This window comes from Myripristis murdjan, chromosome 11 (assembly GCF_902150065.1).
Source record: "Myripristis murdjan chromosome 11, fMyrMur1.1, whole genome shotgun sequence".
Lineage (NCBI taxonomy): Eukaryota > Metazoa > Chordata > Actinopteri > Holocentriformes > Holocentridae > Myripristis > Myripristis murdjan.
The window spans coordinates 17,601,357-17,624,737 of record NC_043990.1 but is presented as its reverse complement, the minus strand read 5'-3'; the positions used below and the strand labels follow the sequence as shown (position 1 = coordinate 17,624,737).

The following is a 23,381-nucleotide window of genomic DNA, read 5'->3' as shown; positions in this document are numbered from 1 at the left end:
AGAAAGACTTGATAATCTATCTTCTCCACAGCCAAAGATGGAAAAATCATGCAATTAACCTATACACTTGCAGGCTACTGGATGGTACAAGGAAGGCTTAGGAGTTAGCACTTAACAACAAGGTATAAAAAATTTTGAGTAGTTGCCAGAGAAGAAATGGAGAACAAATGAGTATCTAACTGCTAGTAAGCCAGAGAAGGTACTCCCATATTTCTTCATCACTTGAGATGGCACAAAAGGGGAAGTAATCATAAGATATTGATGAAATAATAAGGGACTACTTAGCAACAACTCAGTATGATGTACAACTTTACTTTGGGTTCGCAAAAACTAATTAATGTTGATTAATTTACAGTTAATCAGTTAATCAAATAACGGTTATAGACTTGTTATAGACTTGAAATGGGGTGTGCTGATGGATGAAGTGCAATAATTTGCATACACAGAGCAGATAGAGGTCAAATAAATTATTAAATAATTGCATTAAGTCTGGCATAGATCAATTTATGAATTGTTAAGGAAACAAAGTTCAAAGCTCAAACGTCTTATCGATGTGTTTTGTTATACATTTGTCTTTCAACAGTCATCACAATATTTCCGACGGTCCATGGAGGCAGCACAAGTGTTTGTTTTGAGAGCTCAGTGCCTCTCAACATTGACCTCTTGTGGGAAAATGCATTTACTGCATAACTTAACAGTAATTTTGCCTTTGAGTGGATCCACATTAGGAAACAGGCGATTCTTATTTTAGTACTCACAAATTCAACTGGTTGAGATCCTCAGCGAATCATGTGCATTATCTTGATACTGAATACAATCTCAGTCTATGCATACTTCCTTTCTGCCCAGCCTACAAACAATAAACATATCTCAGATTTACCAAGCAATCATGAAAATCAAACAAATAGACAAACATAGATCAGTACTACTTCATTTGAGCATTTCCCTCTGTTGTTCAGTTGATGACTCCAAAAATAAGTGAATAAATTTGGTGGCCAGCTGCAAAGTGCTTGCATGTCAACAGTCTTCGTAATGAAATATATGGTGGTACATACACTCTGGATAAACCATTTACAAAACACTGTGCCTCATTATCAACTTTCTAATGTCCCTACGATGAACTATAACAATGTCATTATTTCTCAGAGAGACATTTTAATCAATTAATCATGCTCTGTTTGACACATCAGGGCCACTGGCATGACCAAACAGCTCCAAACTTTACATTTCACCCAGTCACTTGGTTTCTAAACATAGTAAAGAAGGCCAGGCCGCCTCCAGCCTTCACACTATGAGTGTCTTGCATCACTGGGCTTCCCTCGCTGCTCAGAATCCAATGTTTTCTAGGCCACACTGTTTGTGAACGCAGTGTCCCTTAATGTGACGTCGTAAAACAGAGATAAGGTATCTTTGAATACACATAAACTGTCACAGACACAGCATATTTCTGATGCCACAGAAAGATAAAGTATACAACTGAGGTGGCTGCAGGGAGGGTTTATGCTGGAAAAATACATTCTCTTGCCATTCCATCAGCGGTGTGCTGAACGCCTGACCGCCACGTTCAGCGAGTTTTTGTCTCATCAACATCTTACTACATAAAACATTCAGTTTTCACACTTGAATAGGGTAATGTAGTGTTTGAAAGTGAATGTGTCAAAGGCTTAGACACTAATCAACAAAATATTCAATAAGCTCCTAAATCGAAATAATCCCTTGCATTCCTTGAAATTCTGGTGGGAACACAGTGAGATTCAACAAGTGTACTGGCATTGCTGAGACACAGAGACATTTTGGTTGTTGTGTTTTTGCAGTGCCCAAAAAAATAGTTTATTCTCCTTATATTTCCAGTTCTGTACAAATCAAGAATAACAGCAGATTAATGGCAGATTATAGTGTCAACCCAATGTTGATAATGTAACTTCAAAATCCATTAAGGAGCACACACAGAGTCAAATTCACAAAGGTTGTGGAAAGGTTGTGATTCAGTGTGATTGTCCAGGTGAGAAGATTCAGAGGCATTTGGTCCTGTAACTTTCTCAACTCCCCTTATAGTCTCACAGTCATAACTGTATTCAAGGATGGAGGAATACAGTACAATACACTTGATGAAAACAAGTATTGTCAGGGATGAAATATCTTCAGCGCGCACCATATCAGGAAGCAGACCATCATAGTTATCATAGTTAAGATGATTGTTTTGTTAATGCTTGACTCGGCTGGCATCTTTGCAACCTCAGATAGGTTTGTAATGCAGATTTCAAAAAAAGGAAAATCTAAATAACTGCTAATGCATCCAGAAAGGATTTATTAATGTGAGCAATTACCTTTCAAGCCAGTCATGTTAAGTGACTTGTTTTCTTGCATATTATCAGCGTGAACCTTGATGCATGTCATTTCTACAATGGCTGTGCTTCTGCCTCATCAGAAAAGTCTATATATAGGCCTGTGTGTGTGTGTGTGTGTGTGTGTGTGTGTGTGTGTGTGTGTGTGTGTGTGTGTGTGCGTGTGTATGCATGTGTCATTTCACAGAAATCTAGTTGCTATAAAAGATTTGCATGTTTTGTTATCCACATATTTCCATAATTGCACTTCACACTGTCTAGGAATTTAAAGCTGTGTCAAATACTGTAAGTGAACATTTTACTAAACAAAACAAACTAACAAAGCTAAAGTCTATCTCCATGCTCCAAAAGCTCTTATGTTCTGTCCAACTTTACACACGGGTACAAAGTTTCAGTCACACCCTTGATTTTTACAGCAATCAGACGGTAGATAATGTCTGATGGGTTCAGCTACCCAGAGATGTGTGTTACTGCACTGTTGTTACAGCGTGTACAAGAAATTTGGTAATGGGACCTGTCCTGAGGTAAGACTTTTAATCTTACTGTGACTTTTTTTCTGTTTGCATGTATGGTAGGTAACTTGCATGCTGTTTTCTACGAGAAGCCCCTTCTTGGACACTGCATACTTCCAGTAGTGTGACTATATTGTGTGAAATGTGCGCATGTTTATGCAGTTGGTATCCCTGTAGCTCTAAGTTCATCAGACTACAGCAGGTACAACAGTATATACCTGTAAACAAGTGTAATTTCAGTGCTACCCTCTTCCAAAATAATAATAATAATAATAATAATAATAATAATAATAATAATAATAATAACTAAAACCGCAGGGACACAGATGACCGATTAATAACGGGCTACCACCTATGGAAAGTTTTGGGGTTATGTAACCTGAATAAACACAACAGATCTACCATGTCCTCTGCGTTATTCGGAAATACATATTTGGTATTTACTCCAAAACGGGCGAAGGTGATTGGTGCATCTGAACTCGGAGGCCCCGCCCCCCAGGCCGTTGATTACCTCCTTCAGTTCCCGTCGTCGCCAGTAGTTCTCCACCCACCAGCCGAGGAAGAGACAGACAGAGAGAGAGAGAGCTAGCGAACCGACGTTCACCCGTTGTCCAAACATATGGCAAAAATAGCCCTTTTTGTTTCTTATATCGGTGTGCCCACTACTCTTTAAAAATTCCGCCGAAAAAGAGAAGACGATTTTCTAAAACATTCTGGCCGTTATCTCACGTAAGTACCACGGAGCACTCCGCTTGAATTTCTCGGGTTCAGCTGGCGGTGTAACATGGCGGGCTGCTCTTTCTGCCTTGCCACACATGACAGGCCGATTCATTGCACTCAGCGGGGTTTGCCCACGATGTGTTGCTGTGTTTTCGGAAGTCTTCGTTAACTAAGAAACGACATTATCACCCTGGAGTAATGTTTATTTCATATACTCTACGACAGGTAAAATGGTGGTTTGTTGTGAGGGCTATAAAACCAAACGAAGTGTCTACTAATGGTAGCTCGTTTCATAGCGACGTGTAGTCGGTGTTACTAGCCAGGCTAGCTCGCAGGCACCGAGAAATGTCAACAGCGCCGCTGGTGTTTCCTTCTCCCAGAGGAACTTGTCCTTTTTACCCCCGAGATGTCGTGACACATTGAATCTGTCAGGATATGGCTGACCATGGCTTGTTTTGATGATACATTGCAGTATTATTACCGTTATCATTTTAGCCACCATAACGCATGCGCAGTTTAAAAGACCATTAATAAAACGTGAACTAAAGTGTATAGCGAATCAGCGACTAGCCTAATTAGATTGCTTTTCTTAGTTTAGTTAATTATTAAAGCGTGTGTATAGGGTTCAGACTAAAGCCACGTGAACGAACGGACAAGTTACCTAAGGTATCGATTATGTCAGTGAAGTTTTGACCAAAGTGCCTTTAATTTAGTCGTATTAAAGCGGATATTCCTATAAGAGACCAAGTTGATTGGCCAGAAAAGCTAAAGCTGCTTCACTCTGTGTGCTCTCCCTTGTTAAAAAAGAAATCTAGCATGTGTGACAGTTGTATATAAGTGTGTATGTATGGTATCAGCTCTGTCTATGCTAGACTTGAATTTGGCAAAGTTTCTGTTCTGTGCATTAAATTCTAAAATTATATGATCTTGTCCTCCAGGGCTCACCCGTCTCTGCACAGGTGTATAACCGCTATCCAGAAGGCCTAGGGGCGGCTCTTTACCGGGAGCACTTTGACTTCAACGCTGAGCCGCCTTGGGATCCTAGCTGATAGCGGGACAGGTCCATCTCCTGACTTGTCCATGTAAGTAGCTGGGTGCCTTGTTTGCACACATACTTGTGGCAAAGAACCACACAAATCCAGATGTCAACATGTTTTGAGAAGAATTGGTTGGTCTAGGTGTGAGTAATCTCACATGTCTGCAATGGGCATGGGATGGTTTTTGTGGTTCATACGTAGTAAGCAAATCAGTTAAAACTAAAGCTAGATAAACATTGTCCCTTGGAAATCAAGTGTTGATCCTTGGGCAGGAGTTTGTGAGGCTCCTCATGTGTAAGAAGTTTTACTGTGGCTTTGAATAAATGATTGAGCACACACATTCTAGATAAAGAATATGCATATTTTACAGGCATCGATTGTAAAAACAAATGTATTTGCGTTCATCAGTGCCATGTCTGCATGTCTGGGTTACTGTACTGTAAGCTTCACTCATTGATATGTTTTCCTCTCTACTTCTGTCTTTTTCCAGTTTGTTGCATACCGGCAGGACCCCACTGGCTCAGTCGTGACCCCTGTGACTTGCTTCACTGTTCTTTATGATTGTCGGCTTAGCGGACTACGGTTGAGATGAAAGGACTCACTGACAAACCCAGCTACATCATTGAACTCCTGGAGGGAGGAGTGACCCTTGCAGATGTCATTGATGGACACATCTGCGAGCAGGCTCTGGTCAGTACAGCTCACAGACCTTTCACTGAAATTTGCTCCACTGCAGCTCGGTGCCAAAGTGCTTTGTAAAAACAATGGGCCACTCACAAGACGCCCGACCCCTTTATCTGATATTGTTTTTCGCCTGTTGATTGTTGAGACACATAAATCCTCTTGGTCCCTGTTAAAATAACCTTGTCAGTCTGAAGGGATTGTATGGGTATAAGCAGTGTAATCCTGACCCAGTAGTGTTACCAGCCCTATTCATTCAACACATCTTGGAGTCCCAGAATAGTTTTTTTGTTCAATCACAGGGTCAGCAACAGTATACTGTTCATTCCAAAGGGTACATTTCCTCCCCTGACAGAGCTGCCAATGGCTTTACCCTGTGACATAAATGTACTCAGTGCTGCCTTTGTTACCATCTTGTGTCCTCAGGTGGAGAAGAGTGCTTTTGTGGTGGGCGACTTGGGCGCCCTGATGCGGCAGCATACACGCTGGCAGAGCATGGCACCACAGTTGCGGCCCTACTACCCCGTCAAGTGCAACAACAGCCCGGCAGTCATCGAGGTGCTAGCCTCCCTGGGCCTTGGGTTCGTCTGCACCAACAAGGTAAGCTGTTGGTTTCACTGTATTCAGATGGCTTTGTTGGCTTGTCACTGTAAGGAAAATGATATACAAGGTGTATAGTATGTTTGTGTTGTAATTTCTTGTCTTGTGAGTATGTGGGAGCTACGAGCATCACTGGACAATGGCTCATCCTCTTACGAAAGCACTTGACATTTTGGGGCAATTATATGACAAGCACTCAATTGATTGCTAGTCACGTAATATCTGCTGTCTTTTCGATTTATGTAACACACTCAACCTTTGTATGTGTTTGATGAGGCTTTGAGATTTTTCTGGGTCGTTGTTGCTTGCTTCATAATCTGAGGGCGTGTGTCTGTTCTTTACCCAGGCTGAAATGAGTCTGGTACTGGAGCATGGCGTGCCACCAGAAAACATCATCCTGTCTGGTGTTTGCAAGCAGCTGGCTCACATCAAGCATGCTGCCAAGAACAATGTCCAGCACCTCTTGTGTGACAGCCAGGCTGAGTTGTGCAAGATCTCCCGCTTGCACCCAAATGCAAAGTAGGTGAACAAAGACAGCTTCATCAGTTTCTTTCCCTGTTAATCTTTACTCACTTTTGTAGAGCTGGAAAGATGTGATAGATATAATTACTCTTTTAAGGAAAATAAATCCATCTTAACCTTGGCCCAAAAATCGAAAATGGAAAATGATCAATCATATTGACCTTTTCCAGATCTAATGTGTGAGTCCTGCCACAGATGAATTAATCATGGACATCTGTTGATGTGTCAATGAACTTAGACTTGTCTTGACTTAGACTTGACATAGCAGCTCACACTGTGTTATTCAATGTCTTGGGGTCATTGACTTTGCATAGTACATGAGTTTTATGTTTGTTATGTTATCCCTGGCTTATATTTGTTGTGTGTCTCCCAGGTTGCTGCTGCAGCTGACCACTGAGGCCCACGCAGCGGAGACCAGTATGGCTTTTGGCTGCTCTCTGAAGAACTGCCGACACCTGCTGGAGATGGCCAGGGACCTGGGGGTGCAGGTGGTGGGGGTGACTTTCCACATCCCCCCCTCCTGCCAGGAGCTTCAGCAGGCCTACACCCATGCACTGTCGGATGCCCGTGCTGTGTTTGACATGGGGGTGAGCACTGCAGACTTAAACTGTGCAGGGAGAGAATATACGCTTACAGTATCATTCATAACAGACAACATGTTGCAGAGATGGAGATTGTTCATAGGTCTGGAATATGGACAAGAATCAGATTAATTGCATCATTCTCATGTCTTGAAAGTCTTCAGATGCAGTTAAGAAATGAAGATGCTGAAAATGTCCTAAATTTTGAAATGTGTTGGAACCCTGTAAAGATCAGTTTACTGAGATTGTTTCTCTTTGAAACTCTCTACTCTGTCAAGGATAGTGACTGATGTTACTGTTGTTTGGTTCTGTTCAGGCGGAGCTGGGCTTCAGCATGAACATCCTGGATATTGGTGGTGGATTTACTGGCTCAGATTTTCAGCTCAAACAGGTAAACAAACAGCCTTGCTTACATGTTCATTGAAATGTTATTAGATACTAACCATATGAGAATTTTTTCACCATTTCAAAGAAATCACCCTTAAAAAGTAAAACAGAACTGAAGGAACAATAATGAAAATACTGTATGTCCAAAGGCCAAGTTGTTTTACCCTTGCTCCCCCTGTACTGCTGCTGTATTATACCTGTTGTGTGTGTGTGTGTGTGTTTGCAGGTTGAGTGTGCAGTCAGGCCACTGCTGGATGCCTACTTCTCCCCACTGTCTGGTGTGCAAGTGCTGGCCCAGCCAGGCAGCTTCTACGTAGCCTCTGCTTTCAGCCTGGCTGTCAGTGTGATTGGCAAGAAGGTGGTAACCCACCACTGGGACAGCTTAGCCCAAGGTGAGATACTAATTGTTTTCGGTGGCTTCTCTTTTTCTCACCCCATCCAGCTAACTCAGACTCTTCTTACTTTTATTTTTCTTCAGTTTATAAGTACTGTGCAATGTTCTGTATTTCTCACATGGTCACCTTCTGTTGTTCAGACGAGCTTAGCACCAGTGAGGAGCCTGAATTCCTGTACTACATGAATGAGGGTGTGTACGGCTCGTTTAGCCACAAGCTGCTGGGAAGCTCCATCCCTGCCCCGTCAGTGCACAAGGTCAGTAGGCCTCCACCCCAGAGCTCAACCCGTTTAGTGCTGAATCAAGCATCTGATAGCAACTCTAGCTGAATGGAAAAGAGGCCATGCATTATGAGCAGTGATCGGAAGCAGGATCAGATTTGTCTTTGATAGTGAGCCATGACCTCTAAACAAGAATAGCACTTAAACATACTGTGCCATAATAGTGCAGAAATGACAGCGTCAGACCTCAAGAGTTACATTTCACAAGGTCATTTTACACATTGTTTTTCGGTGATATAATTGACCAAAAAGGCAATCTGCCAACTAGCTGGCTGTTGTCTTTGCTTATGATGCCGACTTACTTTCCTCTGTCCAGCATGTCCTGCGTGCTGAGGAGGCGGTGTATCCCAGCAGCCTGTGGGGCCCATCACTGGATGAGCTGGACCAGGTGGTGGAACGCTGCCTCCTGCCTGAGCTCAACGTGGGGGACTGGCTGCTCTTCTCCAACATGGGGGCATGCGGCCTGGAAGAGCTTAGCTGCCTTTCCAGCAGCCCCCAGCCGCCTGTCTACTACACTGTCTCCACCTCTGACTGGTGAGTAAAGACAGGACTCGGTGTGTGAGGGCCACTTTTGGTCTCATTCTCCTCTTTCTTGTGTTGGCCGTTTATTATGTGTGAAAAGGAATACAAAGTTAAGGTATTCACTGAAGTGCTGCTTCACTGTGCTTTATGATAGGCTGAAACATAAGTTTGGGAATTTCACAGGTTTAAGATATCAGGCTGTTTGGACCCATCCCATGCACTTTTAGAGTGGTTTCTGTTTTCTAGTGCAATTTTATGCTTTTTTGACAACTGGATGCTAATGAGTGTCTAGTGGCTTGTTCATTACGTATTTGGATATCAACAGCCCTTCACAGTAGCTGTCTTGATGTGAAATTTCAGGGTAAACACAGGTGTTACCAATGTTATTGAGTAAGGCACTGTTTCATTGTAAGTGTACCAGAGACTTTTCCAGTGAGCCAGCATCAGCATGCATGATAGCAGGGCCCTGGCACAAACTTAATTAATGTCATTAGTAACACCTGTGTTTACTTGCTATTCAAGTCAAAATAGCTACTACGAAAAGGGTCTTTATACAGGGATCCCATGGGTCTTGGGATTTCATAAATTATCATCATCAAATTTAGTCAACCTCAACTGAAAAGAAAAATCAGTAACTTGTTATTCACCAAACAATTTTTTCCCCCATTGTGCTGTGTTCACTGTCTTACAGCCATTTGCCCCGCAGAATAAACCTCTGAATCTGAGGAGTGTTTATACAGAAAATTCATCTTTTTCATGGAAGGTCATGGAAAATTCAGTGATTTTTTTTTTTTTTTTTTTTTTTTTTTTTTTTTACAGTTGACAAAGGGGGAATCATGATATGGATGTAACAGAAATGTGAGGAATATATAGAGAGCTCATCTCAGTGCTTTGTGTGTTTCCTGCAGGTACGAAATGCAGGAGGCCGGCGTGGCACTGGACAGCACCATGAAGAACTTCTCCATGGTCAAGTACCGTGTGTAACCCCGTCCTCTGTCCCTCTAGAGCGGATTATATTGCACAGACACCCTGACCTCCACTCTCGTCCCATGAGAGGAGGGGTGAGGGTAGCAATGGGGGCAACGGGGCTAAACGTGGTCAACATTCCAACCACCTCAGAAAAATGCAGTGTCCTGAATCTTTTCCAGGAAATTGGACCTTTTTTCCAGCTTTCTCTGGAAACAGGAAAAATTGGTTGTTCCATACCTCAAGTGTCCAAAATTTTCTGTGGAAGATGTTCTCATGTTTTGCCCCTCCCCTGCTTTGCTGCTCCCTCTGCTGGACTCAAAACAATCTGTTAGCTAGACGAACTCCAGGCCATGCTCAAACAGCAAACCTTATGCAACAAAGTGGACGACTCTGCGGAGATGGAACGCCCGCCACCTTTGGGGTGTTTTTATTTCCTAAATCCAATCCAGTTTACATAAATGTACTATTGATATTAATCTTGTTCTGTATTGATTACCTGTTGACAGTCCTGTAAAATCTTGTGTCTATTCAGCACCAATACGTTTTGTCTATAGATAATTTCTGAGAGCTATTTTAAACAATCAATGCCTTCTGTGGATTCTGTACTTTAGAGCCCTCACCTCGCATAGTTTAAATGAAATTGCGACACAATGACATAACCTACTTCTTACTGCATTTCACTTTTGCTTTTTTTTTTCCTTTTCTTATTTATTGGATTCTGAGATCATTTGGACATACTGAAAGCTCTGTCTTTAAGTCTGTTTTTTCCAAGTGTATACTGTGGCCCATCTAACAGTATTTCCTGATAGGATATTGATGTGTTTTTTAACGCTACATGAATTTTGTGTGCTGTGATTGCCATTTGTGACCTCAGTGTTCTCCCTTTACTCGAAAGGCATGAAGGAATTGGTATGGGGTAGTTTCTCTGCTCTGAGCCATAGCTTGAATACAGTGAAGCTACACCCTGTAAGGCACTCCCTCTTGGTTAAACTTGGTTATTGATCTGGTTTTAAGTGAACAAAATCCATTGTAGGTTAAGCAACTACTGTGACATTTAAGACAATACAGTCCGTTTTTTCTGGACATCAGTGTGTCATGGGTACCTTGGAAAGAGATTAGTCCTAAACCACTGAGCATCACTGAACACAGGCTTTACCACCAGCAGACAAGGGCCTATTTCAAACATAAATGTGTTATAAATGGCAGGTATACCTATGTGTATCTGTCAGATGGAAGAAATGCTAGTTGTAGACAGACCAGTCTGAGGCAAAGCAGATGTTTTGGCTAATGCACACCAAGCTGGTCTGTTTATGTAGACAGCAACTCTTCCTCATGCCTCTCTGAAGTTATATGAGGGACGTAATATAGTCTCTTGTACAGCTAAATGTCTAATTATATTAAAGGTGACCTGACTGAACTCCAGGTTTTAAAGAATCCTGCCCCAGTGTGTTACACACGACTAATGTATTGTTAATTACTTGCTGTCTAAGGCACTAATGGACCGTAGCCTGTTTTTGACTGTAAATTGTGCTTGTTAAAGTAATGAAAGTGATTAATACATCTAACTGAAATCATTTACTTTGTGTATGTGTGATATTTTGGGCTGAGGGTTGTTTGGGCACAACACTTTTCAACACAAATGTTTTTAACATTTGCTAACATAATTTAAAACTATGTTTCCTCTGATTTTGACCCTGAATGTACTGAAAAATACTAGAAGCATCATGGATCCAAATTCATACTGTTTATTTATATAGTTGACCACAGGACCAGATTTTATCTCACATGATGTTTTGAATCACAGCTTACACACTGTATCTGATGGAATGAGGAAAGCCGTAAACATGTCATCTTCCCTCCAGATAAAAAGATTCTTGGCCTTGACATTGTCTAAGCTCTCTCCTGTAAAGTGTTCATACACTGTCTGGAAAAGCTTGAAAAAGTATGGAACATCATTTTGATGATTTCCAGGTCTGGATAAGTATGGGAAAAAGGAGAGAGTATGAAATACATTTGCATTTCCAGACTACAGCTTGTATTAACAGTTTTCTAAAAAGTGTAATTGAGAAATTGCAAGAGTAAATTAATCATATAAGCATCCTATTTGGATTTGTCGGCATTTGGATCTGCCAGCTCAGTGTTGTCCCCTGAGAGGGCGGGGCAGAGCGTGTCAAACACCTGTCCACTGGCACCTGCTGTGCCATCTCATGCAAAGCCACAAGCTGGGAGAATGTAAGTTTTCTGAAAAATGGCTTGCCCATCCAAAATATAAAAAATGGTTGGTGAAGGATCCTAAAACAGAAAAGCAAGGTGCAGTCAGTTTTGTGGGTGAAGTTCGCAGGATTTTCTTACTACAGCTAATGAGGGGAAAGTCACTGGAGGCACATCCTTTATAGTTCCATAGTAAACTATATATTACTTTATTTACAGTAGGAATTCAACTTAAAGCCTGCTGATAGCTCCCCAAAACTGAGCTGCATTGCATTGTTATTTTTAGCACTGCAGCTTTAATAAAAAAAAAAGATTCATATTGTGTTTGGTTCTTTATTGAAGCTACCTTTCCATAATGAGCTATATCCAGTATCACTCATTATGGCCTATCTTAACCCTTTCAGTCCAGTTGGGAGTATTTACATGCATGGTAAACATGTAGCTCTCACTAGTATGAGATGTTAAACATAGTCTGAAAAAAATACGCTCAGATGTCTGGAAATGTAGGTCTGGAGAAGTCTGGAATTTTGAAAATGTATTGGAGCCCTATCACTTTATCACTATCACTTTATCATTTTATCACTGATGTTATTCATCAGCTCATTTCCAGATGCTTCTTTTCATCCAGGAAACATTTTAAGACTTTACAGAAAAGCTCTCCTGTCCAAAAACAAAAAAAGCAAAATGATGTACAGAATATAGATTATTATTATTATTCCTGTCGTTGATTGTCTGCTTCATTTTCTCCTACTACCTAGGAGGAAGTCTGCATCACAACTTTCAGTTTTGATGGATGCACAGATTGTGTTGTTTTTAACCTAAATTCGTATATTGTAACATATTAGTTACAAATGATGTGTTCAACATGAAATATCCCTGCTGGCGGAGGCTGTCGGCTCCTCTGCTCACTCATTGTTCATAAAAGATGGATGCACATCTCATTGGAGCGATATAAAAGCCACTGTCGGGTGAAAATGTATCCACAGTCTCTGGGGAAACTTGGTGTGAAACATACATGAATCGCAACCAAACACTTCATACATACATTTTCACAGATAATCTATGACATTTACAGTATATTCGTTTATTTCTGTTGAAGACAATACAATATGGTGTCATGGTATCTTTTATCTACATTAAAAAGTGATGAGCAAATGCTATTTTGATTTCATTCATTCATATATTCCTTCACTTTCCATAAATGTTTACTCTGGAGGGCTCTGGAGCCTATCCCAGCATGCATTGTGCAGAAGGCAACTTGGACAGCTCACTGGTCTATTACAGCATAGACATGATTCAAAATAAGACTACAAATGAAAGATTAGTGCAAAATGAAAAGTTTCCTTTGCCATTACATGTCCTGTTCAACATGGAACACCAAAAACTGAGGACTGTGACACATTATATGGTGTATTTCATTATTGTGTAGTTGTGTTTGGGTTATTTTGTGTGTATTTTACCATTGGCAAATCAATCAATCTATCAATCGATATTCATATACTCGACTGTCTTAACTGCATGTTCAGCAGGACTAGGCTGAGCACTCGATTCAACTGGTCTGATGGCGCAAACCGATTCCACAGAGAGGGCCTGACATTATGAATCATCATTTTCCCTTTCTTTCTCTCTTTCGGCTCAGAGACGCTGTCATGTAACTCCGGCGAGCCTCAGCCATCTCCTCATTCTCTTATGGCCTGCCTGGCTGAGAAATGCCACGGTGCGGTCGCTTCGAGAGTAAAAAATCATGCATGTCAATACCTGCATTGCTTCATTATTAACCCATGAAGTTCAATCAGTCCTGGCAGGTAGCACCTTACTCAAGGGCACAACGGAACACATAACTAGCTGCGACTTCACCTGGTCAGCTTAGTAACTGGCCCAAATTAAATTATTCTAGCACGCTGAGCTTCCGCCTCTATTTTCCTTGGCTATTAATGGAAATAAATCAAATTGCAATGGAGCTGTAAGGGCAAATGACCACACAAATGGAGTGGCACTGTGTGTTTGTGCGTTGACTGAAATTACAGCACTTTATTGACATGTGGGCACTTTGTTCATTGGGATGGGCAGGAGAAAACATGTCAGTCTCGGTGGAATTGTAGATTATGGAGTTGCAGGTACAGTAGTTGACCACAAGGAAGCTGTAGACCGGCATACTGATGAATTTGAGCGGCAGTGGATTTCTCTCCGAATGAACAGGCCTCAGTACCTGCCAGGCGAACAGGTGAGTCCGAATCATCAAAATTCATATAACCCAGGCCTTCAAATGCAACAAAGCATGAAAAAAGGTTTCCATCCTTCACTGCAGTTGCTGCTAGCTATATTTTCTTTTATCAATTCATCTGTCATATTATTTAACAAAGTTTCAACAGGCTAGCTAAACTTTTAGATTTCCTGCAGGCCAAATAACACCAAAGCTGCCTATATTTACCTGCTCCTAGAATTAAAATGTGGGACTAATGTCATTGGCTGAAAAAAGTAGCATGATATGACGTCATCACTGAATGCCTAGAGGACCGCCCATTTAGCTCATTTTCTCGACAGCTCATTGGTCAGCGCATGCAGAAACCACGTGACTGTCTATGGGGGTCGCTGTGGCCACGCCCACAGACCTAGCTATTTGATGTGGGATGTCACAAATGGAGTTAACAGACCAATTATGAAATTATGTCACACTCAACTGACAGTTATGCTCACAAATTGACTCCAAGGGAGTCTGGAAGAGTGGCTACAAGTGTGGGTTTAGCATAAAAAAGTTATTCAGTTTTAGAAGGAGAGGAGCCTGATTGGTTGCTTTGTACACTATGCAAATTAGGGCTCCTACGTCAGATCCTGAAGTTGAGCGCCATTTTTTTCCTCAACAGGAAAAAGGGGACAAAAGCTCGATCAAATATAACTTAATCCCCGACAGGATCATCGAACATCATTATTCATATTTGAGCGTATTTGCCCTACATGGTGCGTATTCCCTGGATTATGCGCGGCTGAGTGTCCGTGTGCATCGTTCGCGGCGGAAGTAGCGACGTACGCGCACGCGGCGCCAGGGAAAGTAGATTGAGACGTTCACGGTGGCACAGCGACAACTAGCCTGGAAATTAAACCACGTCCCAGGTAAATAACATGAGCTATCTGTGAGCATCCTCCAAAAGGCGAGCGGCGTTGGCTCCGCACAGCCGAGCCGGTCTCCTGCCTCCTGCACGCCGGACCGAGCTCCTCACTGATGCTGTCTGACACATTTAGCGTTAGCATGCATGTCAATATTATTGTGTCAAACCCGTTTGCGGCGTTAGCTCACGTTAACTAGTCCGGCACTGAGACATTCAACAGGATAAGATGCTACGCCAGCCCAGCCCATCAGCACACAGCCTCTGTGGTAACCCTCTGTGGATGTGTAGTGTGTGGGCTGCTCTCTAGTAACCTTATCGCACCGTTTCTGTGCTCAGCTGCTGTGGTATCGCTATAATATTCTTGCACAGACTGGCTCAGAGTTGCTGTGATATTTGTGTGACATCCCTCTAAAATGTATCATAGCATTTGTGTGGTAGTTCACAGGCCCGGCGATGTGTTATGTTACACTATTATGTTACAATATAATATTAACATACTACTGTGAATGTTACAGATGCTTGCTTCTTCTTCTTTTTTTTTTTTTTTTTGCAAAGGTAGAAGATAATTTCATGTTGCAAGTCCCGCCGTAGTTTTGTGTGATACAGTCATATATTGTTTCCAGATATGTTTTCATTGGACTACTTTTCATTGATACAGTGGTTGCTCGCTGGGAATATTACTTGGGCTGCTGGTTTGCATCCCGTGCAGCAGTGTAATGCTAAAAGCAGCCAACTGCATTGCCTCTATATGCCTTTCGCCGTTTCCCTTTGCTTTTATTGCATTAAAGTGCCCGCTTTGATAACGGCACCAAAATAGTCAGGCGTAAGGGGTTAGCGGCGCAACTTAAACTCGACATTTCAGGGAAATTAAGGCTGCTTGGAGGATCACACACATGCCGAAGTCAACACGGAGTCTTACTAACGCGTAATGTTGGAGCGTAACGCATGTGTTGGAGCGTGTGTAATTTTGCCAGTAAGGTGTCATGTAAAAATGACGAATTTCTCAGTGGAGTTTGACATGGCTTTTCTCCTGTGCAGAGAGAAAGGCACAAATCTGGACTGTAGCAGCAGGAGCGGTGAAGTGGCGCTCCAGGAGGGGGACACGCAGACCCCGGCATCAAATACCTGGGAGAAAAGGTGGTGTACAACTTAATAGCCTCATATATTGCAACTTATTATATTGCACAATATTTTTTGTCATATTATTGATATCATTATCCAATTTGCACATGGTCTGCTTTAGTATTCACACAATTTGATGCTCTAAAACATGACTTGGCGCTCTTTCTTTTAATGTTTATTAGGATTCTGAGGAATAATGTTTCAGCTTCCGGTGGAAAACATTGATAAGGTTAGAAAAACACGGAGGAAAGTGAAAAACATCCTGTGTGAGATTGGCCTTGAGGACTGCCAGAACCTTCTGAAGGTATGCCATGATCCCAGAGATGTTATCCCAGAGGTATTAATTAGACTTTGGTCTGACTTAAGTCACAAATTTGAAAACTTGAGACTTAATTATTTACTGAAAGTCCCCATGAAATGACCTCACATGACCCCTAGTTCCTATAAAACAGTCTCTTGAATAGTGATATTAAGATTTTCAACCCATGAAACCTTCACAGATCATCCACGTGTGCCTTCAAATAAAATTGTGTTTCTCCCTTGATTCTATTGGTTTGCACTTGAGAATGATACCCGTCTGCACTATGTCCCGCTCAAATGTTTTAACGTTTCGACAGGAAAAATCAAGAAAGTAAGAGTCCATTTCATGGGGTCTCTAAATGTGCAGAACTCAACATTTGACAGGTGTTATAGAGTACTTGTTTCCACTGTGTGTAAGGCAGCCTCTGTATTACTTGTTTCATACAGCTGCAAAACAGTGGGGTGGTGGTAGTGTTTCTCTCTTGGTGATGATGTAGTCGGTGCATTAGGTGTTTTGGCTTGTGTTCGATCCAGTGGCGGTAGTCACAACAGCCTGCCTCCAAAAGGCTTGTTATTATTGTCTCAAGGATTTATTATTGTCTCAAGGATTCTGTTATGTTTTCTCAAGGAGAAAACATAACAGGAGAGTAGCAGGATGGAGTGCATGGACAGCAAGAGTCATCAACTTGTAATCTGCCACCCATGTCTTCTAACACTACAACAGTTACTTGCATTTGTATGTAAATTTTATTCAGTAAACATGAGGCTAATGGAGTTATTTCTGTTGTAACACTTGATAAGCAGAGTGTGTCAGGTTGATGATATCAGTCATGCCTCAGCGCTGTTAGATTTGACTGGTTTCACCTGTGGTTTGTAGTCATTTTAACTATTTGTCAGTTCAGCGGAGCGACTCCACCTATCATTTCAGCAGCAGTGCAGCCCTAAGTCATAATTGTGTGTCTTTGTACAGGATCTAAGAGAAAAGTCTGAGAAAAATGTGCATGAAGAGGAGGCATTTCAGGACACCGAGTGGGTTGATCTCACAGATGGATTCAATGGCAAACTGCGGAAAAAGGTGAATGTGACACTTTGCTCCACATGGCAGCCTTGATTTTTAATGTGTCTATGACCATTTTTGGATGAAACCTCTGTTAAAAGGTAAAGAGTGTTGAATTTCGAGGCACACCAGGTTTGTGTGTGAATAATGTTGGTATCCTGTCATAGGTTGGAGCTGTGTACTGCAAATCTGCAATTTATCTTTTAACAAAACTGTATTTACCACATTTTTTTGTATTTGTTTGTTTGTTTGTTTTGTATGTATTCCTCCAGTGCATGCTAGTGTGTGTGTGTACGGCTGATTTTCTCCCCCAGACAAAGTCTGATGGATACTATGGATTTGCCATCCTCACACATCCGCCACGTCCACAGACCCTTTCTTGTGAATGCTCCTTAGGCTTCAGTTATTCAAGTTCAAGTTTATTAAGAGCCCAGTATCACTGTTTACAGTCTCAAAGGGCTTTACATGCCCACATGTTTACAACAGAACAGACTTAATCCTTACTGACTGATTTATTTATTTATTTATTTAAAAAAAAAATAATAATAATAATAATAATAATAATATTTGGAATGGATATGAGTAAGGCTATCGATTTCCACTGCAGTTGAAACAGGACTGCCTGACTAGCGTGCAATTTGGGCTGAAAACTGTACCCCGACTGACACAGCGCGCGTTCGCCCATAAAAGTGACTTAACCAGTACAAATATATAATAACAATGCAAAGTAATTTCAAGATATATACTATTCGGTGTATACTTTTCTAACTAACTGAGCAGAACATAAATAAATCCACCGTACTTTCAAATAGCATGTTGTAACTTAATTCAAAGCTAAACATATTTTGGTGAAAAATGTCCCTCTTCTCACCTTTGGGGAGAGGCTTCAATTAAATAAAGCCCATGCTGTTGTGCAGTCATCCATTGTGCAACAGCGTAGGCTTTACATAATCTCCTGTTAGATCAATTTGTGAAAATTTTACTAGACTTATAAAAAATAAAATACATTTCTACATTGTTGGGCGGTGCCCACAAAACTGTTTTTAATAAGTGCAACATAAACTCCATGTTCATGCTCCTTTTACAGAATTTTTCAAGACTTTGAGTATTAACTAATATTCTGTCATTTATCTCCTGGCCTCTGGCTCGGGTAACATTGTCTGTTGTTTTGAGAGTAATGCTGAGACATTTGTTACTGTGGTTTGCACTAACCTTACCGCTTCCCAAGGACTTTTAAATTTGGTTCAGCCTTAACCTGAAATGATGTATAACTGTTTTTTGTTTGTTTGTTTGTTTGTTTATTGTGTTCTGTTTAGTGGCCATACCGGTCTCGAGCATTGTGCTGCAACCTGTGCAAGTATTCTACACGGAGCATCTACAACTTCAAGAGTCACGTCACTCGCAACCATGAGTATGAGCGGTCGGTCTGTGCACTGGCTCCCTGTACTCAGTGCCACTATGTCGGCCACCCCAGGGCTGTCAAGAGGCACATGCTGTTCTTCCACTCCATGCTCACCGCTCATGCAGGACCAGCAAGGGATGGGCCTTTACCCACCCATCGTGGAAATGAGCGATATCAGTGTCGCAAATGTGGATTCCCAAGCTCTTCTATCTTTGCTATGAAGAAGCATGTCATTCTCAAGCACCTTGAGAGTTTAGCAGAACAGTTTATTGGATACCGAGTACAAGTGCATGGAACGACTACTTTAAAGACATATTTCTGCAAGGTGTGCAAGGTCATCACTGGAAATTTGGACCAAATGCTGCATCACATGCTGGTTGAACCATCACACTATTGGGTCAACACACAAGTACAAGGTATGATTACTGAGAACAAGAATTACATCATTAAACCAACACCAAATGGGAATGGTGTGTTTGTGACATTCCCAAGTATTGCCCCAAAACCACAGCAACCTCAAGCATTCAGTAGTAGGCCCTTGGTTTTACCGAATAACGGCCAGCAGCCTGGGACAGTGGTGACGTTACAGCAAGTACAAGGAGCTTCAAGCAGCACCACTTTGATATGTACCCCCGGGACCAACCAGGCATTTCTGCCCCCTCAAGCTTCAGCCTTGGTGCAGCTGGCTAGTGCTGAGGCTAAAGGTTTGCTTCAGCCTGGTGCCACTATAGCCCTCAAGAGTGCTTTGCCCCAAGGAGCGCCTATGGTCCAGTTTCCCACAATGTCTAATGTGCCTCTGAAACAGGCGCCACTGGCCCTAGCTCCCTCGCCGCTGCTCCCAGGGCAGCCACCACAGAATTCGCAAATCCTCCTCCCACCAGGACTGCAGGCCAACGTGACAGTGGCAACTAGCTCTGCATCTCAGCCGGCTGTGGTTCCCCAAAAGGTACCATCAAATCAATTCACCTTACAAGGCACCATGCTGACTTCTCAGTCCTTACTGAGTCACCTGATCCCCACAGGCAACAAGGTGAATGGCATGCCAACATACACTTTTGCTCCATTACAGGTAGCAATGCCCGTCTCTCAGAGCACAAGTACACCTCTGAAGCCGGTCGAGCCAGCTAGTAATTCTGCGTTGCAAACTAAGAAATGGATTACATGTCCTCTCTGCAATGAACTCTTCCCGTCCAATGTCTATGACATGCACACAGAGGTGGCCCATAAGACTAAATCTACTACATCCAAGTCTGAAAGTGTGGCTGCCCGAGCACCATTTTTGAAGAAAATGCCTGACAAAACTGTGAAATGCCTAATGTGCAAAATTCTCCTGTCAGAAAAGGGTGTATTCCAACACCTGCTGCATGGCCTCAATTGTTTGTACTGTTCATCACTGTTCTTCTCCATCAAACAACTTGTTGAACATGTAAAGGAGCACAATCCTACGAACAAAGCATACTGCGACTTTATAAGGCGGGAGTACAGGGTGTACACAAATAATGTTGGGAGAATCCTGTTCCCTTACTTTGACGTCAACACCACTGCACCAAAAGAGGTCCTAGGAGATAACGAGGTCAACTTGGCCCTGGTAACAAATTCGCTTGACCTCATCTTCCTGAAGATGCTGCCCAGCAGCCAGCCAGAAATCTGCCAGACTCCTGTGAAAATCAACAGCGCCTACTGCCCCTTCTGTGATGAGAAGTTCCAGAATGCAGCTAAACACCTTCAGCATTTGAAACAAAAACACTTTGTAGCGCCCACCATCCATGCTATCCTCAACACAGAGGCGTTCAAGTGCATTTACTGCAATGGCGTGTACACAGGTAAGGTCACGCAGCAGGCTGTAATGCTCCACATTCAGCGCTGCCGGTGTTCACCCAAACAACCAGAACCACCTAAGACTATAGAAAGTAATGATATACCAAGAGGAAGACCACGACAGACACCAAAACCACCTGAGCAGATCAGTCAGCCACAAGGACTGTATTTCCTCCAAATGCCACAAGCGGTCACTATGAAACAAACTCTAGCTCCAGCTCCACCTCTGGTGACTCCAACTGTGTCCACCATGAAGCCTCCGCAGGCGCCTCCAGAATCAGAGGCAGAGCTGCAGTGCAAGAAGAGGCTGGAAGCAGCGTGGAAGGAGGTGATGGAGGCCAACAAGCGGGAACGAGAAGAAAGGGCAGCCATGCGCAGGAGACGGGAGCAAGAGAAGTTGATGGCACCACCTGAGCCCGAGTTTCACAGTGACCCCACAGTGAAGCTGGTGCTGGAGCCCACTGTAGTTGAACGCCGCTCCGCTGAGGAGCGCAGAGACTTCATATCCAGATACTTTCACCTGAACCCCTATGCGACCAAAGTTGAAACCGAAGAGCTGTGCAAAAGGCTGACACTCACAAAAGCGGAGTTGGCGGCCCACTTCGGCAACAAGCGCAGCAAGTGCATGAAGAGCCTCAAGAGGAGCACTGCTGTAGTTCTCCTCGGCTTCAACATGACCGAATTGAGCAAAGTCAAGCACAACCTTTTGATCCCAGAGGTGCAGCCCACTGAAGTGTCAGAGCAGACAAACAAGCACAAAGAATTAGAACCGGTGGAAGAAAGCGCTGATGAGAATGTGATGGAGTCGGAGCCGATGGAATGACTTCAACAATCGGAGACAAAAGAACAGCCTCAAATGGCAAACGATGCACATGTAGATGTCTGTGATTTCATAGGAGGAAAAACAGATGCTTAAATGATGGCCTTGTGTTGTGTTCACACCAGAGAACTTTAATATTACGCAGTGCAAACTGTGTATTTCCCAACATACATGTTGACTGTAACAGAGTGCTGTTTCTTGTTGTAGCCCGCATTGGACATTTTTTTCCAATGGCCCCTACAATACAGTATGGAAAATACATAAAATATGAATAACATGTGTGATGGTTGATTGTGTAAATCCTTGGACCTGCAACATTATTTAGCTGGTTACAGTTTCTCATTCAAACAATGGCTACTGACTTCAAGTTAAGCACTGTCCTGCTACTGCTGGCTGCTGTTTTATAATTTCTTGCACCATTCATTTATTCACCCATTTGTCCCAAAAGTGGTACATTGCTGCTGTGTGATGGGTTGATGACATGACTTTAGTGCTCGAGGTAGAGCTAAGGTGTTACAAAACCCTTTTTTATTGCCACCAACACAACACACCAACACATTATTTTCGTTTGAGAAAACTGCACCCTTTGTCACATTTCACAGCACATTATTTTTTTTTAATCCCCACATTGTTCTGACTTAGTTATCTATGTTTTCCCCTATATTCGTTTTAAGTTGATGAAATTTATTTATATCAGGGACCATGTACAAAATACATAGAGCTCAAAGCGAATATATGCTTTGTACCAAATTTAGCTACGAGTTAATTTCCATCTGTAGTCCCTGGGCAGGTAAACAGAAACAATATTTGAATAATTTAAGAGGGAAAAATTCTCAAACGCCAATCCCTGCACTTTTCAGATGAGTGGTCATCCAAACCGAACTGCAAAGAATGTACAAATGTTTGAAGAGTTCTCAGATGACTAAATTCCTTCAGCTAGTGAACACTTGGTTTTCAGTCTCAGGCCATGTTGTTTGCATGTGCTTTTCATGTTATTTAAAACCCAATTCGTGCCATTGTGATTTCTAAAGTTGACATTTTTGCATAGACTTTCGTTGAAATTTACCTTAGAGATTCAACAGAACATGAAAACCTGTTATAGGATGTTGATATGCGTGTCACCATGTATCTTGTGTTATTCATAGCTGTTTTCCTGACAGTTGATTTTGTATTATGCCTGTTGTATTTTCTAAATTCTTAGAGGAACTAAACAGTTGGGAGTGGCACAGCATCTGAATCTGTCCATGGCCGCTGTGACATACAACAGTGGTTTGCTTTTAGTAAAAGTATATGAAAGCAGTTTTTCCTTACTGTTCATTTGTAATAAAAACTGTTTTTTTTTTTTTTTTTTTAATCAAGCTGTGCCCATGCACCTAAGGTATGTTTCTTTATATATAATATGGCATAATCTGGCAACTAGTCCTTTGAAAAGCAGGTACAGAGACTATGGGATGTGATCAATATAAAGACAACACATGTACAATAAAAGGCTGACAAATGGATTTAACTGTTTAAGTAATTTAATAAAACACTGATGCCGTCAGGAGACATTAACTCATGAGCATGTTTATGATATTCCCCTGAGGAAAAAAAAAAGTTGCCTCCCCGTCACATTGACTACGTTTACATGCGCGCAGTGTCCCGGCTGCAGGCCTGTCTGGGATAAGCTGTTAAGAAAAGTGATGGGGAAACCACTGTAATGTGCAGAGAACCTTTTAATGCAGTCTTCAACTATGCATGTTTTACAGTGTGAACTAATATAAAAACACAAAGGCTTAAAGTCTACATGCTGACCAACTGCATAGCAAGATATTTCAAGTTGCTGTAGGTTTAAGCCTTTTGGCCTTTTTGGGAACCCTGATTTCCACTTTTTTGTGTGGAGCTTTCATCCAGTGCGGTGGGATTCACATAAATCTTCATTATCCTGCTTTGGTGAATCCCTGTTTTCAAATATAGCCTTAATCAATAAATAAACAAATGTGCTGCACTTGAG

At 42.1% G+C, this 23,381-nt stretch overlaps 2 protein-coding genes across 3 annotated transcripts; both read left to right on the top strand.

The window, feature by feature from the left end:
* The first annotated feature begins 3,401 nt into the window (after positions 1-3,401).
* Positions 3,402-11,126, top strand: azin1b (antizyme inhibitor 1b). The gene is made up of 11 exons (XM_030064436.1): positions 3,402-3,586; positions 4,516-4,659; positions 5,105-5,304; positions 5,722-5,895; positions 6,242-6,414; positions 6,791-7,004; positions 7,315-7,389; positions 7,612-7,777; positions 7,921-8,036; positions 8,377-8,594; positions 9,491-11,126. The coding sequence occupies exons 3-11, from the start codon at positions 5,203-5,205 to the stop codon at positions 9,564-9,566; spliced, it is 1,314 nt and encodes a 437-aa protein (XP_029920296.1). The 5' UTR covers positions 3,402-3,586; positions 4,516-4,659; positions 5,105-5,202; the 3' UTR covers positions 9,567-11,126.
* Positions 11,127-14,598: 3,472 nt separating this feature from the next.
* On the top strand, positions 14,599-22,890 carry adnp2b (ADNP homeobox 2b). Of its 2 annotated transcripts, none has more exons than XM_030064434.1 (5): positions 14,599-14,873; positions 15,908-16,006; positions 16,174-16,295; positions 17,262-17,366; positions 18,665-22,890. In XM_030064434.1, exons 3-5 carry the CDS (start codon positions 16,188-16,190, stop codon positions 21,389-21,391), a joined length of 2,940 nt encoding a protein of 979 aa, XP_029920294.1. In that variant the 5' UTR covers positions 14,599-14,873; positions 15,908-16,006; positions 16,174-16,187; the 3' UTR covers positions 21,392-22,890. The 2 variants fall into 2 exon arrangements, with proteins under 2 accessions (XP_029920294.1, XP_029920295.1); XM_030064435.1 differs by having other exon boundaries at positions 14,602-14,720.
* The last annotated feature ends 491 nt before the right edge of the window (positions 22,891-23,381 follow it).